General features: G+C 35.8%; 1 protein-coding gene across 3 annotated transcripts in view; it reads right to left on the reverse strand.

Moving 5' to 3' along the window:
* tpk1 (thiamin pyrophosphokinase 1) overlaps positions 1-19564 on the reverse strand; it is a 90347-nt gene extending 70783 nt beyond the window's left edge. For 2 of the 3 annotated variants that reach the window (XM_028434975.1, XM_028434973.1), the window contains exons 1-3: positions 19527-19564; positions 17147-17237; positions 12287-12361 (exon numbers count right to left, since the gene is read on the reverse strand). In XM_028434975.1, coding sequence (XP_028290776.1) covers positions 12287-12361; positions 17147-17189 — 118 coding nt within the window. In that variant the 5' untranslated portion in view covers positions 17190-17237; positions 19527-19564. Of the gene's footprint in view, positions 1-12286; positions 12362-17146; positions 17238-19448; positions 19495-19526 lie in introns of those variants that run through there. The other variant, XM_028434974.1, reaches the window with a different exon arrangement.
* Between the last annotated feature and the right edge of the window lie 446 nt (positions 19565-20010).

Here is a 20010-nt window from a genome sequence, read left to right on the forward strand (position 1 = left end):
CATTGAAATTTGATGGAGAATTGGCAGCAATGGATTAAAAAAATATGGCAAAAAAGTGATGAAAATAGGTTAAAATATGGCAAGTTTGGTGTAGTTGTAGAAAAAGAGTAGAAATAAGCAAAAATAGGCTCAAATTCTTGAAAGCATCTGGTCCTGACCCCAAGGTTGAGAACCCCAGGTTTAACAGACCCAGCAAGTGTATTTACATTAATCCAAATAGTACTGACAGTTAAACATATGAGGGTTTTTTTGGTGGCTAAAACCTCACAGTGAATGTAATAGGTCAACATATGTGACATTAGGTGGGAAAAATGGTGGAAAGGGTTTATAAGTGCCAAAATTGTCTTGAAAGTGGAAAAAAATGAACAGAAAAAGGCTTTGAAATTTGATGGAGAAGTGGCAGGAATGGGATTAATGTAAGGAAAAATATGACAAGTTTGGTGTAGTTGCAGAAAAATTGTAAAAACAAGCAAAAATAATCTCAAATAGTTAAAAGAATATTCTTAGTTTCTTGAAGGCATCTGGTCCTGAGCCCAAGGTTGAGAATACCTGGTTTATCAGAACCAGCAAGTTAATTTACCTTGATCCAAATAGTGATAAGAGTTAAAAATACAAGGTTTTTTTTGGTGGTAAAACCTCACAGTGAAGAGGTAAAATATACGACATTAGGTGGTAAACGTGGTGGTGCCAAAAATGTCTTGAAAGTGGAAAAAATGTGCAGAAAAGTCATTAAAATTGGAGAAATGACAGAAATGAGAGTAATGTAGCAAAAATGTATTAAAAGGAGCAAAAATATGGCAAAAAACAGAGGTTGAAAGTAGGTTTGGTTTAGTTGCAGAAAAAAGGGTAAAAATAAGCAAAAATGGGCTTTAATTCTTGAAAAAAAAAAAGTTCTTGATGACATTAGACGACCCCTTTTTTACAACATATGAAACACAAAAGAAATGCAGCTCCTGCTCAACAGTTTGACAGTATATATGTGTCAAATAACAGTGTTATTAAGCAGATATTATCCTTGCACACACACAACAATATGTGAAGCATAAAACTAAGGATGCAGATGCATTTCCATACTGTACGTTCACTAAATGAGACTCTAAACATTGCAAGTGGAGGGAAACCATTATTCCAACAGTGGGGGTAACGTCCCTACGCTTCTTTGTCCTCAGCTCTCCCAGAAGTTAGAAAATGCTACATGCATTTGCATTGAAGTAAATAAGACACTTTCTGCTTTTAAGGAGGTGCTTTTACTCTGAAGCTCCACCACCTGCTGTCGATGTTTTGCAGCCAGAAATGATTGGAATGTAAATGACTCATTAACTCAGACGGAGAGCAAAGGCTGCAAAACTTTTCAGATGACAGCTTCTCACAAAAGACAGGAAGTTCACTTTAAGCCCGCTAACAGGCTGTAAAGCTACATCAGTCACTGCACATGCACGCTGTATCCATGTACGTGCACACCCTGAATAATTTCATGACTTTAAGGTTCTGGAACAGTTGCTTGTGTCTGTCAATCCAGCTGTTTGCACACGTGTACATACAGTAAATCTGAACGCCTCAATGCTAATTGATAAAACACCAACACTACAAAAAGCTTTAATTAGTCAGGTTCACTTTGTTTAGATTTAAACTTTCGTTGGAGTTTTGTATAGTATAAGCAATCAGAAAAGCAATGTTCCATTTCCCCCCAAATCCTAAATAACCGCCGTTTTGCGTAATGCATTGTGTAAGTTGGAGTGTCGTAGAAGAATACAAAGACGGCGCTGAAGTGCAAAAGTTACTTCATGAAGTGTTTTGATTTCATTTTATTGTGATTTCTTGTGTTACTTCACCAGACAACGACAACGATCCTCTTGACGTCATATTTGTTTTGCTTTGTTTATTTGTTTCCCGTTATATGCTGTCACAATGATTTCGTCCGCAATCGGGTGTTTCCCTGAAAGCCACAATATGAACATACGCAATGTTCTCTTAACAACTTTCCACCCGTGAAAGCAGCAGAAATGTCGCTTTGGCAGAGTTTTGCATGCAACTTTTGCATGAAATACAGGAATAAAACATGTTTGCCTTCTTCCACCACCAACAAACGGGCTCCAAAACTATAGCTTAAAAAATGAATGTTAATAGTAAATAAAGGACAACTCCTTCAAATTTAAGGAAGTAAATTCATACAGTTACTTTTAGAACACCAGAAATATCTGGCCGACCCAGAACACAAGTAATTTTGAGTTTCAAATCCATCAGTGGGAACATTTGTCCTCCTCCAACTCCCACAGACCCATTTGTCTTTATCACATCACGGTAAATGGCCATATTGAGGTAATCTGAACTCTAAAATGATTATCCCATCGTCTGCACTCCATCCACACGCTGTAAAGACACTATTACTGCCACTCTTTCACTAAAAACTATAAATGGTGGGTTGTGTGATACTGGCCACAGATCAAACCTTTAGTCTTAAAGTTTTCTTTTTTTACGCCTTTTCAAAGCTCAGTGGTAAAATCCAGACGTACTGATGTATCCTACTCAGTAGAAGTACTATTACTTAATTGGGGCACCAACCTATGGAACCCTATTGTAATGCAACATCGTTTTTATTATTATTAATAATATTATTATTCTTGTCAGGTTCTAAGTATAACTATATTTATGAACTCTAAAACTGAATAAGAAACCAGCATTCAAGGCTATTTTCAGTATCAGTTGCAGTTTATTTGTTTGATTCAGTCTAACAAAAACCTATACAAACAAATTAAAATTAAAAAATATGAAACAAGACTGAAACAGGCAGAAGCAAAAATGCGGATATGCTCAGCATTAATTATAACATTCAAGTTACTTTTTTCAATAATACACCTAAAAGAAGTACATTTGAGTTGCCTTTTTTCAAATAGTGTAACATTTAATCTGATTGGTCGACTATGACCTGATGCATTTGATTGTTGTCTGGTCATTTGATTTTTTTTTTGTAGTTTCACAATGTCCATCGATTATTTAAAAAATAAATAAACAATAATTTACTCAGTAACTGTTGGGTGTAGAAATGTAATTAATTACTTTCACTCTTTGAAAAAATACAAGTACAAGTAAAATGACTGATTCATAAATATATTCAAAAAAGTACAAGTAAAAAGCAACTCAATGTGAGTACTTGTAATCCATTACTTTCACCTCTGGTAAAATCAGGGGACGGGTCGTGAGAAAATGACCTTGCATAGAAACTGGGAACCATAATCCCTCCCAACAGGCTTTCAAACTAAATTCTCATGTCACTTCCTCTGCTTCATGATTGATGCGAGTGAAGGTAAAGAAGATAATCTGCTCCTTATACACACACTGCCTGTTACTTTGGATGTTATTTAGTCATTGAAGGAACATCAACACCAATGCAGGCCCACAGTGATGAGGATTAATACGTGTCACTATGGGCTCAGGCCGGTCGAGGGCAAACGGTCAGAAAAGGCGGTGAGACGGTGATTATCCTTATTAGGATGCTTTGATGCACTCCCGTCGTCTATCACTCCACTGCACCCCCTCAATCTGTCACCCTGTCTCCAGGTACGCCCTGATCTCTCCACCTTTCCTCCAAATTGATTGATTAGCTGCACAAACATCAACATTTCCTTTATCCCTATAGCTTCACCCCTGTCCACAGCCGTTTTCTGTTGGGGCAACTTTATCAGCTTTTAGGTTCCTTTTTTACGTCTGCTGACTTTTGCCAAATCTCATGAGCATTCTTTGAAACTCCTTTAACCTTTATCATTTTTCTATAGTGAAAATAAACTCATTAGTAAAATTTTTGTTCCCTCCGCCGCCCTGAAATGGGGGTAAACGATAAATAAATCTCAATTATTTTATTTAACTCAATTAAGTCTTAGCAGAAAGACAATTCAGGGTTAAATTTGCTGATGCAAAATGCCAAACAGGCACATTTATTAACAAACAGTTGCACAATATGTGCCACTTTTGGTGTTCTTTACCTTATTTATTTATTTATTGTGAATGATCGAACAACAAAAAAAAAATAGATAAAAATGAATAACAAAATTTCAACAGAATTATCTATAAAATTAATGAAGCTAATTTTAATAAAATGCCCATTTGACACGTTGACAAGGGATATAAATCCAATAAAATAAACTAAAAGAAATTTACAAATAAATACTTCAATTTTATACAGTATTGATGTAGAAATCAATGTTTTCTGTCATCATGAAATGCCGCACCATACGATACCTATTCAAAAGCTGTTTCCATAAACGAAATATAAATATGCGCAATAAAAACTGGTAATGGAAACACCTGAATTTTGAAAAAAACACTCAAGTATCACAAAAAGTTTATACGCTTCCATGAAGAGGAATTTCAGACATTTCGATATTGAAATGTATCGCAAAAGCGCTATGGAAACACCTTTTTTACAAATACACGTCACATGACGTGAGGTACCTGGTCACCTGACATGACATAGCTGATCACCACAGACAAGACTGAGACATTTCTTAGCATTATACTTTAAAATTATGACTGTCACAATAGACTTGAAACAACAAAGAAATAATAAGGAGTTTTTGAGCGTCCGTCTTCCTGCAGCGAAATCTCGTGGGACGATATTTGACGGGAGTTACGAGACTCCAAAACAAAATTCAATGGAAACATGTTCAAAGTGCAATTAGACTTTGTCAACATTTAGAAATATCACGTTTATTTTGAGAAACTCTGTAATGAAAACACAGCTAATGACGAGCCACCGAAAGACCACTGCCCTCTGTAACTGACACATTAAGCAACATGTTGCCCAGTTGCACAATGTCAAAGTGAAACCACCCAAGGTTTGGAAGCAACTTCCTGTCTGGGCACCGAGGAATCAGATGGGTGAGAGTGTGAGGGTGATGAGCAGCTTCCAAACATCACTAAATGAGTTTCTCTTTGATCAGTGCCAACATCCGTGGCTCCTGTGCTCCCTGCTGTTCTAGCTCCTCTCCCACAGGTGATGGGGGGCCCCCAGGGGCATCACATCAGAGGACCAGAGAGAAAGAGGAGCTATGTTTGCACCAGGCTGTAAAGGGGGCGGAGACGCCGCGCACATGCCTCCAGGTGAAGAAGCATCTGGAGAGTGACACAGAGTCAGACACGCTCAAGCACACGCTGACATCTGCTCATCCCATAAACAACATTAAAAATACACCCCCACTTCAAGAGAGGAATGGTAAACGTGCTGCTGTTTACCATCACACTGCCCGATATCTAAGAAGCGCCTTTCAAAAACACTTCCAGTCCCCTGTGCCCGGCTGCCAGCAGCAAAACTCATCCACAGAACCACACCATTTCTTCCACAAATACTAATGGTACTTTAGAAAGCACCCAGAAACATTCAGAAACTTTCTTCTGTATGACATATTCATCAGTATGTCACACACATACAGAAAACATCTGTCCTGATGTGCCTTCAGTGTGCTGTCAAAAGACAAAAAGTCAGAATAATAAATGAAGCACCTGAAAGCAAACAGTCCTCAGAACATAATCGTTAATCAATGCACTGCATGCAATTATTTATTTCAAAATAAATGTCTACAGTGAGGATGCAAGCGATTGGTGCCGAATTCCTTAATTTTGGGGGATCGCGATCGCCCGATACTTGCATATAAAGCCGATCTTTCTACCTCCGCAAAGGTTTAAAAGTCAGCCACTGTCTCCTTCTGCTGTCAGATAACTGACAGGCCCCGCCCACCAGGTCATCTGCTACACGGGTTAGCAACAACAGCCACCCGCAGCACCGTTAGCCTAGCAAGTCAACAGTTCGTCAGTACTACACAAAAAAAGAGAGCTAAAGATCGCAATTTGTAATTTGTGTAACGCAGAAATAAACTGTGGTGGGACTACAAACAAAACGATACAACAAACCACCACACTACTGAGTGAGTATGCAGCATTTGAAGCTAGCAATGCTGTGCTAGCTTCGAAAAATGAAAGACTAAAGGAGCTGATATAATTTAGTACTTTGAACAGTAATGCTCTATACCAGGGGCATCAAACTCGTTCTAGTTCAGGGGCCAAATACAGAGCTATTTGATCTCAAGTGGGCCACAGATGTTATGCAGGAAAACAAGTAATTTCAACATTATTGGGCCCTAGTTTGCACCTTTACGTATACATAAAAACACAAAATATGTAAGAATCTTACCATGTATACAGAATATATCAGTCCCAACAGGATCTACACTTTTATTTTTCCTAGATTTTGTGACCAATTTTTATGTAATTAAGGGAAATATTACGTCATAATTGAGGAAAATTTAAGAATTTGGTAAGAATTTTGAGGTTTTTCAACTGTTCACTGTAAAAAATGACTGCAATCGTGAGATATACATTGAGTTTCATTTACACAATTATTTATGTTTTCTCTCTCATTTTTACTTTCTCCTGTGGACCAAATTGGATATTCCAAAGGGTCGAATTTGGCCCCCAGACCATGGGTTTGACACGTGTGCTTAAAACTTTTCATTTATATTTAAGAAAACTACTTCATGTGCAGCTAAAACAACAAGTTTGTATTGTTTCACTGGTATTGATTAAGTAAGATTGAAACATTCAAGGTGTATAATATCAGTTATAGAAAAAAAATGAGGATAGGCCAAATTTGGAATCGGAAGGTCAGGCTTTTAATGATCGGTGATGGGCCAGAACATTGCGATCGGTGCTTCACTTCAAGACTCTAAGATGCACAATATTTTCAACCTACTGATAAAAACCACAAATGAACAACAGCCGTACACAACAGCATCATCCTCCATATAATGTCTATGATGTTTTAATATCATCCATTCTGTCTCTCGAGTGACAAACCAAACATTGTTTATCTCAGAGAGCAAGTAACTTTCGAAATTAGGCTAGAAGCTTAATCTGATGGTATTAAACAAGATTTGCCAGAGATCTTTTAGGGCAACAACAAAGCGTGTGAAATGTGTGTTTAACTGTGATTGAACTGCAGAGTCGTTTCCTCTTCGAATCATATTCAATTAATTTTAAAATAAGAGATGCTCATTAAAATTCTCTTTGTCTCCTGTGTTTACCTTGAAAATAATTTTGTTTGAAAATTGTCTGGCCCTTATTTGTGTTAAACCTATTTATGCCATTTCATTTATTTTTTTTATTTTTTCTTTTGCTGAAAACAGAGACCTCTGACCACAATTTCATCGTGTGTATGGAAACGTATGAACAATCACGATAAAAGGATTCTGATTCTGACTGAATCAGAGTTGCAAGTTAAAAATGTTTTATTCAAAGTGTTTTTTTTTTGCATCATGGATTAATATATTTTAGTTTTGGCTCTTCTGGAAAGTTGCACAAACCTCAAATTAAGTATGAGTACTTCAGGGACTTGGTGGCACTTTATTTGCTAATAACCCTTTGAAAAATGAACCATTTCTGGCAAGTTTTCTGCCCTATTGTTAAAAAAGTAGTTACGTTTTCATTAAGGCACTGTTGCCATAATAATAATAAAGATAGGGCTAGATTTCCACAAATTACCATTAAAATTATGCCAAACATAATAGTCAGTGGCGTGCACAGGTAGACACTAGGTGATGCTAAAGCACCTGCCCTTTGCCCTCTGGACCAAGCAAGTGCCCTTTTGAAAGTTTGCTTTTTTTGGGGTTTTGTGGCTCATGCTGACAAGATCATCTGTAAGTGCTCGTCGATTAAAAGCGTGTGAAATTAATGCCCCAATTAATAATCCCCCCACCCGCACACACCTCTGTCAACGTGAACGCGCAGAGTGGACACAAACGGAGGCGCGTTGTAGCAGCAGACAGGGCACAGCTGCAGCCCAAACACACCTCCTCCCCTGCCCACCAGCCAGGTAACACATGAATGAATAGAGTTGAGTGTGTTGTTTGCCCCCTAAGCCTCAGTTTCCAAGCTATAACTTGCATTTATTTGTCTCTGTTGTGAAGTAGCCTGTCTCAACGCCACATAGCTGGGCATAAATTAGCCGACTGCTCACCTGCTTAACAAGCTAGACGCTACCCAAAATCAATAATAGATATGATGTGATCATGACCACCGGTAGAGTGTGTCATTGGTATCCTACAGCATGTGAATCAGTATAATTAGTAGCAGTAGTAGTTTTTATTCGGTCATTTTAAATCTCGCACTGCTATAATAAGGCAGCCGTCAGTTCTACATGCTGCATAAAGTGCCCTTATTTTTCACTGAGCACCTGCCCCCCAAAATGTCTGTGCACGCCACTGATAATAGTGCCACTTTATCTGAAAGGAAACAATTGTATTGTAGTATAAATATTTGCTTGGCCTACTACATCGTACTGTTGCTGAATGTTTCAAGGTGATTTATGGCTGGTGTAAACATTCTGCTCTTTCCAACGATGTGTCCTCCAATACATTTAGAGAAAAATAGCCCAAAGTTGTGCAACAGTGAGGAAACTGTTAGGGAGAGATACAAATACGACTGCCCAAGGCCAGGACTTTAGAGGATTTCCATTTTGCTCTGAACTATTCAAACAATTTCCCCTCTCTTGGATGAAAGAAGGCACTCGTCCGTGATGATGTCGGGAGCAGCTCAGTCAGAACTGAGGGTGGAATACTTAATATTAAATACTCACTGAGCAATAGATACGAGTTTGCCCTATTGAAACGTTATTATAGTGTACACTTTTTACCATTAATGATCGTGATTTGCCTCCAAATGTCTGGATCAATTACATTTATGTAATTTTAGAGTATAAAATACACTAAAAACAAATGTATATCAGCTAATTTCTTTCTAATCCATTGGTTACTTTGTTAGGCTTCCTAATCAATGAAAATATACAGTAGGTACGCTCCTGTCCTCCCATGTTATATGTGATTGTCTTTTGATGTTTCTTGAACGGAATGAAACTGAAATGAAATTCAGTTGCTCTGTAACATGTGCAATGACAAATAAAGTTGATTCTGATTCTGATTCATTAGCATTATCCTAGCATTAGCATTAACCTAATGTTAGCATTAGCATGCATTTGCATTAGCATTAATATAACATTAGCATTAACCTAGCATTAGCACTAATCTAGAATTAGCTGAACATTGGTTGAAAAAAGTTGAAAAAAATAAAATAAAATAAAATAAATTGGAATGGATTGAAACAGTTAAAATGGGTTGTAAAAGTTGAAAACGTTGAAAAAAGTTTAAATGAGTTTAAATGAGCTGAGGATGAAGGGGTTAAAAGTTGTAAAAAGGCTCCTCTGGGCCTTAAAACGTTAAAAATGTACCACATTTTTTTTTTAAAAAGCAGTAAGTTTTGCTTCATGTATGAAATGAAGTGTAAATCCACTTCAATCAAAGCTCAAAAGCCTGCATTGACAAACTAAAAAAGAGATACAAAGACCACAAAAACACTTAAGGAAATGACTCTGCACCATTAAACTGCAAACCTTAAGCTGCTCTTTCTGTTCTTGAGCTGCAACTACTTGTAGATTAAACGGTTCAGTTGTTAACAACCTTATTATAATGACAGAGAAAACTAATAGAAAAGCAGAGGTAATTATCCAAAGTGGGGCTAAGAGGAGCAAAGCTGGGCTTTCTTGACACTTCTAATCACCTCATACATAGATATGTTTGAGAAAAGACTTACAAATTTAACTTATTGAACATTGACGAAAGGTTTTATAGGGAAAAATCTGCTAATGAACCTCTTTATGTTGTGTTTTTAAGGCAATCTATAACTAGAGTTATAAAAAAAGACCTTGAGTAAAAGCCATATTGTTTATAGGGTGTCATAATGTTTCTATATCACACATTCAATGTGTTGTTTTGATTTATGACTGTAAGCTGTAAGCTTCATCATCTGCTTCTTCAACAGGCGTTACCAGAATAGCACTGAGAGACAATAACTTAGTTAAACTTTCCTTATAGTCCTGTTCTGTCCATCAGCTGTATGTACGAGCAGAGGTGTGCGCATGTAAACGGTATAACAAGGAGAGCAGAGCATAAGAAGAAAGCCAGTCAGGCAAATAAATCGACTTTGACAGCTCAGTTTCCAGAGTTGATCCGTGTCGACACTCATACCTATTTTTATCAGATGATATCGTTGAACTCTAGCATTGCACACAATTCATTGAAATATTTTACAGATCTGGTTCCATTGATTATCTATTTATTTAAGGAGAATTGGTTCATCTATTGCAGTGGTTAGTACCCGTACCCTTTTGTTTGACTACAACATTTTGCTGAGAATTCTATGAAACAACATCTATAGAGCATAATGATGGAATTAATAAGTGATAACACACATTTTAAAGAATCTTATTTTGTAAATGAGTGGAAAGAATAGAATAGATTTATTTCTATAGTTTCGTCTTTCTCCTGATGTGGGACCAAGTCCAGTGCTTAATGTGTCTATCATCAGATCCCGGAACAAAGGCTGGGTGTTGTTCCGGCAGTAACAGAGAGACAACAATGTCACAGAATACATTTTTTAAAGCCCCTTTTGCTAACTAAATGGGCCAATAATATAATGTGAACACAAACAACTAATTAACCTAAATGTTTAATATAAGAACTGATATGTTACAGAATCTCTCCTGGTCCAGGTCACACTGCCCTATGTTGGCCAGATACCATCGTGCAGTGATAACATTTGCCAAGGTCTCTTCTAAGAGACTCTGTCATTGTTATGCTTAGCGCTATCAGCAGCATACAAAACCCTGAGAGCACAGAACAACTACAGATTCACATGGAAACCCTTTGACCAAATAAACCCTGTGTCCGCCTCTGACAAGTAAACCCTACAACTTGACTCCGTCTCATTCCATTCAAAACCGCCACAACAAGAACAATGAATCAGCGTTAAAAAAGCACGCACAATCGCCTGTTACGAAGCGTATGCGTCTCTCTCTTTGAGTGACAGCTCAAATTTTTAGAATTTAGCCACTTTCATCACAAAGGTCACCAAACTTTCAGAACACAAAAACCCACAAATACTAAATATTTACAAACTTTTAACACCCATTAAGTTGCGTTCACACTCCACACCAAACATGACTAAAGCGACTAGATTACATTCAAAATCAATGTAAATGACGCAACCTCAAACGACACAACTTGCGCGATTTGATAAGTGCAAATTTAAACTTTTCAAGCAACGACTTCCCCGTCCGTCACTGTCTGTAGAGCAGAAGCAGCAGCCCCTCCCTCCCGCTACAGTGAGACGGCTGCAGCGGGAGGGCTGTACATTTACTCAACTTACCGGGGCAAAATTAAAGCGGTAAACCCCTTAAATGAGCCTACATTCTGAGTGTAACTCCATAAGTTGATCATTTAAACTGTAAAAGCACAGCTGTATATAATAAGTGCTGTAACTGTACGGCCAGAGAAGAAGTGATGAGCCCTCTCAATGCAGCAGCTCTCTAAGCGCTCCTCCTCGCTCAGTTTTTTCAATCAATTCTGTATGTACAAAGAAATTTCCAGTGATTTCATCTCAATAAAAGCCACCACTGTACAAATATAAAATGTTATCAAAACACCTAAAAGCAAATTAATGCTGAATAAAATCTTGCTCCGGCAGAATATGGCCCAAATTAAGCTCTGACCAAGACTGATCCATGCACTTCGAGATGACTATTGTTGTAATTTGCGCTATATAAATAAAGTTGAATTGAATTGGATTTTCAGTTAATATTCTAATCAAGATCATTTCTATTATCTTTTGTGTGTTTTTGGTGTCATTTTCTGTATTTCGTTGTTGTTTTGTCTTGTCAGTGTGTGTTTTTGGTGCCGTTTCTTACGTCGTTTTGTATGTTTCTCTGTTATTTTTGTGTATTTTTCTCTCATTTGGTGTGTCTTCATTGTCAGTTTTGCATGTTACTGGTAGTGTGTGTGTGTGTGCGTGCGTGCGTGCGTGTGTGTTTTAGGTGTCATTTTGTGTATTTTGTTGTTGTTTGTTCTTTTTATTATTCAATATATTTATCCCTTATTTTGTGTGTTTTTTTGTAGTTGTGTGAGTTTCTGGTAATATTTATAATTATTGTTATTATTTCTAACAAAACATTTACATTATAAAACCCCATATTTTAATGCTTTAATTTGTTAATTTTCCCCTACCTGCCTCTCTCTAGTACCCCATTTGAGAAACACAGATATATTGCATATTAATGGATATATTTGTCCAACCAAGCTAAAAAAAAAAAAAAGCACATGGCGTTACAGTACAACAATGGATATAAAATCTAAGTGGGTTTTAAATCTGCTGGTTGTGTTAGTTTGTGTTGAGTTGTGACCCAATGTACCTTTACTCCAGAGAATCTGAAGGAAATCCTTATTCAGAGGCTGGTTGAGAAGGATGAGGCAGATCCTCTGTGTGCCTGAAAGGAAAAGCCAGAAAGAAAAAGCAAAAAAAAATATATATAAAAATGTGTGAATCATGAGCTGCAGTCAGTTAATGATGCGGAACAAGCAAACAAGCAAAAACACAAGGGCTGGAACCAGTGGTACCATTACTTGTCCTAAATACGAGCTGAAGGCTGTTTATGGGCTAAATAAAGAACTCAATTTAAATTAAAGGCTCCGTAACAAGATCATTACCATGCTCCAAATGAGGACAGAAAAGTAGAGGGAGAAGAAAGGCTTGAGTTCATGCAAGTTTACATTTTTGCCATTTTGATCTAATGAGGAAACAAAAAAACCAAACGTAAGCATATAAAGTATCTGACTGGTTACATTAAAACATAAGAGAAGAATATTTCTCTTGAATCAGGCTTTGTGTGGGGCTTCTCCAAAGATCAAGTGTCTTTTTTATAATTTGATTCTTAGTTTTTAAGCATAAAATAATGTAAAAAGATGTTTGTTTTGCAGAGTCAGGAAAGAATTCATCCATTTTTAATGGTTTATTTCAGAAAAACCTGATTCCCATCAAATATAATTAGGTTTAAGTCCAACATTAAATATACAAATGCATCACAAAAACTACAGTAACACGATTTAAACCTGGAACTTTAATATCCATGAGGCTACAGAAATTCAAATCTCCTCGATCGTCATTTATTCTTCACTTCATTCTTCTTTGAGTTCAACAGCCAATGATTGAGACTTTTATTGCATCACAGGCTGCTAAAAACCACTCTGAGCGACACCAGGGGTTCTCAACCTTGGGGTCAGGTCAGTGTCGCAAGAAACTAAGAATGCATTTTTTAACAGTTGGAGCCCATTTTTGCTTATTTTTACCCTTTTTCTACAACTAGACCAAACTTACCATATTTCTACCTATTTTCATCACTTATTATTGCCTTATTTTTGCTCCTGCTACTTTACTCCCATTTCTGCCACTTCCCCATCGCATTTCAATGCCTTTTCTGCATATTTTTTCCACTTTCGCCACTTATAAACCCTTCCCACCACTTTTCCCATACATGTGTTGACCCATTAATGTCACTTTTAACCTCTTTTCACCATATTTCATGCTATTTTATTATTTAACAACAGTTTTTGCCCACTCTAATTTGCAACTCAACCAATTTCTGTGGTTTTTAAAATCCCATTTCCCATTTTTTTTTTTTTGACTCAAACAAGGATTTACATTTTTAAGGTGATTATATATACTATGACTGAAATGATAAACTTCCTGTATAACAGTGGATATTGTTCAGATAAATAAATACATTTCTCCCATTGCTGCCATTTTTCTATCAAATTTCAAAGCCTTTTCTGCACATTTTTCTACTTAAATACATTTTCAGCACTTATAAACCATTTTTCACCACTTTTCCCATCTAATGTCACATATGTTGACCCATTATTGTCACTTTTAACCTCTTATCACCATAATTCATGCTTTTTTTTTGCAAATTTCACCACATTCATGATTTGCCATGCCCATGATTTGCCAGTTTAAACTAATTGTTCCAATATTGACACTTTGAACCCTTTTGACCACTTTTTATGTCCGTTTTTTTCTACTTTGCAACTTTGAACCAATTTCTGTCGTTTTCCCATTTCAACATATTTCCCACCATTTTTGTTACTTTTAACCAATGTTATTTCTGATTAAAACAAGGATTTACATCTTTGAGATGACTATATTCTATGGCCCAAATAACAATACACTTCCTGGATAACAGGAACAGTTGGGGTCCCCGGTCTAAAAAGGTTGAGAACCACAGAGTGAACATTTCCAAACATCCTCACATGGCTTTACTGTATATTTCTTTACTTCTTTGCAAATCTGCTGTTTTGTTTTGCTCCGATTGATAGCACCGATAAACTAAAATCTCCAAAGTTTCCATCAATCTTACTTCTTCTTGTATTCTTTTTCCCTCTATTACTGTGTTACAATGGTCATTCATCAGTGGAGAATGTAAACACACGCAAACACATCTAGTGACAGAAAAAAAGTGTTTCCCTCGGCCGCGGCTTCTTCCTCCTCATTATCCGTCCTCTTATTTATGATTTCTCATATATTATTGATGCACGCTTTCAAAGTGAAACCAAAAATACATTATCCGAGCTGAAGCGACGCTTAAGCTCTCCTTAACTGTATTTATGTAAATTCCAAACACAGCTGGGTTCAAGTTTTGGAGCAACGTGATAAGGAAAATCCATTAAAGCTTGTATGTTTCCCATGCAGTGAAGAAGAAAAAAACAGGAATATTCTTCTCACTAAAATATGTGCATCCCCTCAAAATAAAGAAGTAACCTTTACAGTGCTTTTCAGAAGAAAACGTCCCCTGGGTTTTCAACTTAAAAGTAGCGTTGGGCTTAAAGGTTCACATCACTGGAAGGTCAAAGTCTGTCCAAGTCAAGGTTTTTGGGGGAAAAGAGGGAGAAAAAAATAAAGCGGCGACACAAAGGAGGAGAAAACGAGGGGGATGGAGGGTGGGATAGATTTGTCAGTCTTGTCTATTAATTGGCTGGGGGTGTACACGTTCAACAACATACGGAGTCAACCAGCCGTAGCTTTTCTGATAACCTGTCGTCTGCACACACTGATAAACACACACTCATGAAGGCGTTTGGCCTTTTGTGCAGCGTTCAAAGAAATGTCACCTTGGGGATTCTTTTTAAAAGTGTCAAGCTGCATGAATACCCCCCCCCCACACACACACACACACACACACACACACACAACACGTAACATAACATATTATCCACGCCCATAACGAGGCCCATAGATATTCTAGGAACGAGCATTTATAATTAAAATTGTGAAATCTAAAAGGCTAACCGTGCACACGGGGGGATTTTAAAACGCACACATCCAGGGGCTGTTTTCATTTGTCCTCTGAGAGTCTAGATAAGCATTTCCTGCAAGAGATTCATCAAAAAAAATTATCCTTTTTTAAGGTATCTAACAGGGAAAAGTGCGTCACTGTGGAGTGCAGCTGGGGGAGGGGGAAAAAACCCACTTTTTTCTGTTAAATTTAAGAAATCTCAAAAACGCTACTGACAATTTATCGAGAAAATTGCATCATTAGTTGGTTGTGCAGTTGCATGTTCAGCAGTCACTGGGAAGTCCTTTTTGAACTGTGGGAAATCCTTAAAATAAATAACGTTAATGTAATCGTTAGCTAACAAGCGTAGGTACACATTAGCATCAATGGATGCCAGTGAGTGAGACAGTATATACATGTGAGGGTCAAGTAAATACAAAATATATGAACTCTAAATAAGCAGAAATATTACAGCAGATTTTCTAGCAAAACAAAATAATTACAATGATTTAAAACCATTAATAGTAATCAGCATATTAATGAAATGTTGCCATGTTAAAAAAAAACAGTGTTTAAAAACAATATAAATCCATATTATCAAAAGCAGTAGTTCTCAACCATGGGGTCAGGACCTCCATTTGGGTCATTTTTTTTTTAACAATTTTAGCAAATTTTTGCTTATTTTTACCATTTTTCTGCAACTACAACAAACTTGCCATATTTTAACCTATTTTCATAATATTTTTGCTCCTTCTAATCTACATTACTCCCATTTGTGCCACTTCTCCATCAAATTTCAATGCTTTTTCTGCACATTGTGTCCACTTTCAAGACATTTTCAGCACGTATAAACCCTTTTCACCACTTTTCCCACCTAATGTCACATTTGTTGACCCATTATTGTCACTTTTAACTTCTTTTCACCATATTTCATGCATATTATTGCCAATTTAACCACATTCACGACTTGTAATGCCCATTATTTGCCAGTTTAAACAAGTTTTCCCAACATTTTTAAATTCCATTATCTACAATTTGCAACTCTTAATCAATTTCTATGGTTTATTAAATCCCATTTCACCACCTTTTCCACCTTTTTTGGTCACATTTAACCCATTTTTATTCAGATTAAAACAACTATACTCTTTACTATACTATGACGCTAAAAATAATAATAAACATTCCTGGATAACAGTGGATATTATTCAGATAAGTAAATAAATGTGGTTATCACAGATTCATAGAACAATGGACCATCATTTTGCTGACTTTATGGATGGGCCCCAAAAAGCTCTCCTCTTTATTCCCCCTTATAGATGGTCCAGTGGGGGTCCCCGGTCTCTGGGGTCTTTGTTTTTGGGGGTTGCGGGCTGAAAAGGATGAGACCCACTGCATTAGACCAGATGTTTAATGGTGGAAAATTGTGTGTAAATGTGTGATTATGTCCGAAAACATCCATGTGAAGGAATATTTACTGTCATATCGCAATTTCTGCTTTATTTTGTTTAAAAGTTAAGTTATTTAAAAATACGATACAAAGAATATTGCCATTTCCATTTTTTTTTAATACAAATTATCATCAGAATATATTGGATTCATTTCTTAATGCAACTTCGGAATGTTTTGTCCAAATATTACCATGAGAATTAAACATCAAGATCATCAGCGCGCATGCAAAATAAGTAAGACATATGAGGTTTTTGGTTTGTAACTTTAAATTCCCAGGAGACGTCTGTGTGTGTCAGAAAAAAGTGGGAGACGCCGAGAGAGGAAGACAAGTATGACAAGTTATGTCAGCGAGAGCGCATTTTTGATCAGACTTCTCGTGTTTTGGGTGGTAGTCGTACAGATGCAGATAAAACCCACGAGAAGAACTCCGTACACATGGGTGCAGATTTGAGTGCAGTGCGCCGAGGGAGCGCGTGTGTGTTTGAAAAGTGATACCTGAGGGCAGCAGGCAGTCCAAAGGCGTCAACGCTTCATCCATGGCGAGGATCCACAGGGGCCTGTCTTCAATCAGACGACTCACTTGGAACTGAGGAGGAAAGGACAGACCGTCCATGTTGGGTTCTTAAAATGTAGTCTTACAACTTTGTTTCTACACACTTACGTTACTTAGTGAAAAACTAATAAACAATAAATGATTATGAGACACAGAGGGAAGAAGTCGCATAAAAACAATTGTTTTATATCCCAAGAAAAATTAACCTTTATACTATAAATTAAAACAGAGTCCAGATTTTTAATTACATTCCCACATGCAGTTAAAAAATAGTTTAAAAAATAGGTATTTTTTTCAGATTTCAAGAGCGTGTCACCCAAGAACCATTGCATATATGTGACTAATCATTAGTGATGTGAACAGTCTATGTTCATAGCTCTAAGCTGACCAAATTACAGGGAGATGAGGCATATGCTAAATTATTTACTGAAGGACCAAACATGTTCCAGACCCAAGCCCAGACAAACTTTTTTCCATTTTTGAGGAGCAGGCAGGTCCACCACATATGATGTATAGCAGATGTTTTTGTATATTCTGAGAAAGTAGGTGGAGCTGTTTCACTATACCAAATTTTACTTTCCTATGTCGTGTAATTTATGAGATATTGGAAGCTGAAAATGGAAGAAAAATAAAAACGCGCAAAAATCGACACATACACCTCCTCACGAGATTGGTCATATCTGAAAAAGTGTTGATCCGATCAAACTAAAAATTTACAATGTGCCTATTGAATAATTATTATTATTATATTGAATAATAGAACAATTGGTTAAAAAAAAAATCTGAATTTTTTTTTAGACCGAAGTGCCTAAAAAATGTGTTGAAAAGACATGGAATGACCCAGTTTTCTAATCATCTATACGGATCATTACATATTGTACCATCTGATACGATAGATAAAACCTAAATATTATAGAAATCTTTCAAAAACTTGTTTAAAACTGAAAAAGTTATGATTTATTTGGAAAATACCAAACTGAAACATCTAAATAGTCCTTTTCATACCAACATTTGAGCAGACTCACTGATCATTAACATTTATAACATTTAACCCATGTGACCCCATTTTAATATCACACCCTAAATACTTTATTTTCCTTCTAGAATCATTTATGGTCATGTTTGTTATAATGTATTACAAACACAAAGTAGCCAGGATAAGTGATTTAAAAAAGAATAATATGATATATTGTATTATATTCTTTCATTTATTATTATTATTTATCTTTTTTTTTTTACATTATATTATATTTTAAATTAATATTTGAAAAAGTGAAAACAGAGAATACAGTTGTTTAAGATTGTGTTGTTTTAATTTTAAAAAGCATAATTAAAAAAAACAATCAACTGGTAACTTTTTTTTTATTATATATTTATATATTTATTGTCAATTAGACATTTTAGCAGACCCCATTCAAATTCCAGGTGACCCCACATGGGCTCACTTACCCAAGGTTGGGAATAAACACTGAAACTGTTTTATTTACTGTTCAGGAACGTAAGTAAATAATTATTTCACATAATAATGAATACATAATAATATTGTGCTATTATTTCAGTTTTTTTTTTGTTTTTTTATCATTAAATTTGAAAATTCACGGATAGCAATAATAATTAATAATGTTTAGTAATAAAATGCAATTTCTGTTCAAATATATTGTTGTGTAAACCATTGCAGAAATTGGTAATTACACACACACACACACACATATATATAGTGTAAAAACCAGAATAAAACCAAACCTGTTTGATTTAGAAAAAAGTAAATAAAATCAAATAAAAAATAACTAAGTGAACACAATAATACTATAAGTCTGGATCTTCAATTCTGACTACATTAGAATAGGATTTAAATTTCAGAAAACAATAAGTGATGAGAGACAAAATACCTAAAATATACTAAAAATACATGTAAATTTGATGGATCAAATTAACATTTAAACTAAAAATATACTGTTTAATTTTTATTTATTTATTTTCGTCTTTCTAACTTTTTTAAAAAACGTATTAATTTCTAAAAAGCTGTAAAATGATTATTTCATTTATTACGAAGATAAGCTAAATTAGTAGTAGACTTTGGCATCATTAGTTTTTCATTGAAAACACGTGTCACTCATTAACAACACAGCATTCGTTCATTCATTCATTCATTCACGGAGAAAAGCAGACATGCTACACGATGCTGCACAGTTTAAAACCATCATTTCTAAGTTAAAAAAAACCGAACAGAATTATGTTCATTACTTCATTCTCTATCCCTGCGCTGTAAAGCAGTCATTTCTGTGTGATATAAAGTCTTTTTATTCATGTGTAAACACTCACGGTGTGTCACGCTGCTTCCGCCTCAGTGTAATGTAAACAGTCAGAGAGCACGAGACAAGACGTCACCAGCAGCGCGAGGAGGAACCTGAGTTTGTTATGAGGACACCTACAGGCTATGATAGGAAATGCAACTCAAAAATACATACTGAAATACTGAGTAATGCACTTTCCACTCACTTTTGATTGTTATTTATTTATTTATTTTTTAATTTTTTTTAACCAATATATATATATTTTTTTTTTCATTTATTTAAAAAAGCCATTCTCCAACTCCAGAAATAACCATTTTTATTATGGCTCTGACTAGGGCTGAATGATTTTGAAAAATAATCCAGTTGAGATTTTATTTATTTTTTTCCTCAATATTGCGATTAGGATTTAATATATGATTTTTTTTTTTTTTTTTCAAGGGCCTCTTGTCATGTATTTTTCAATGAACACGAGCAATAAATCAATCTGTTTCATAATAAACAATATCAGATTT

This window comes from Gouania willdenowi, chromosome 20 (genome assembly GCF_900634775.1).
Source record: "Gouania willdenowi chromosome 20, fGouWil2.1, whole genome shotgun sequence".
NCBI classification, from domain to species: domain Eukaryota; kingdom Metazoa; phylum Chordata; class Actinopteri; order Blenniiformes; family Gobiesocidae; genus Gouania; species Gouania willdenowi.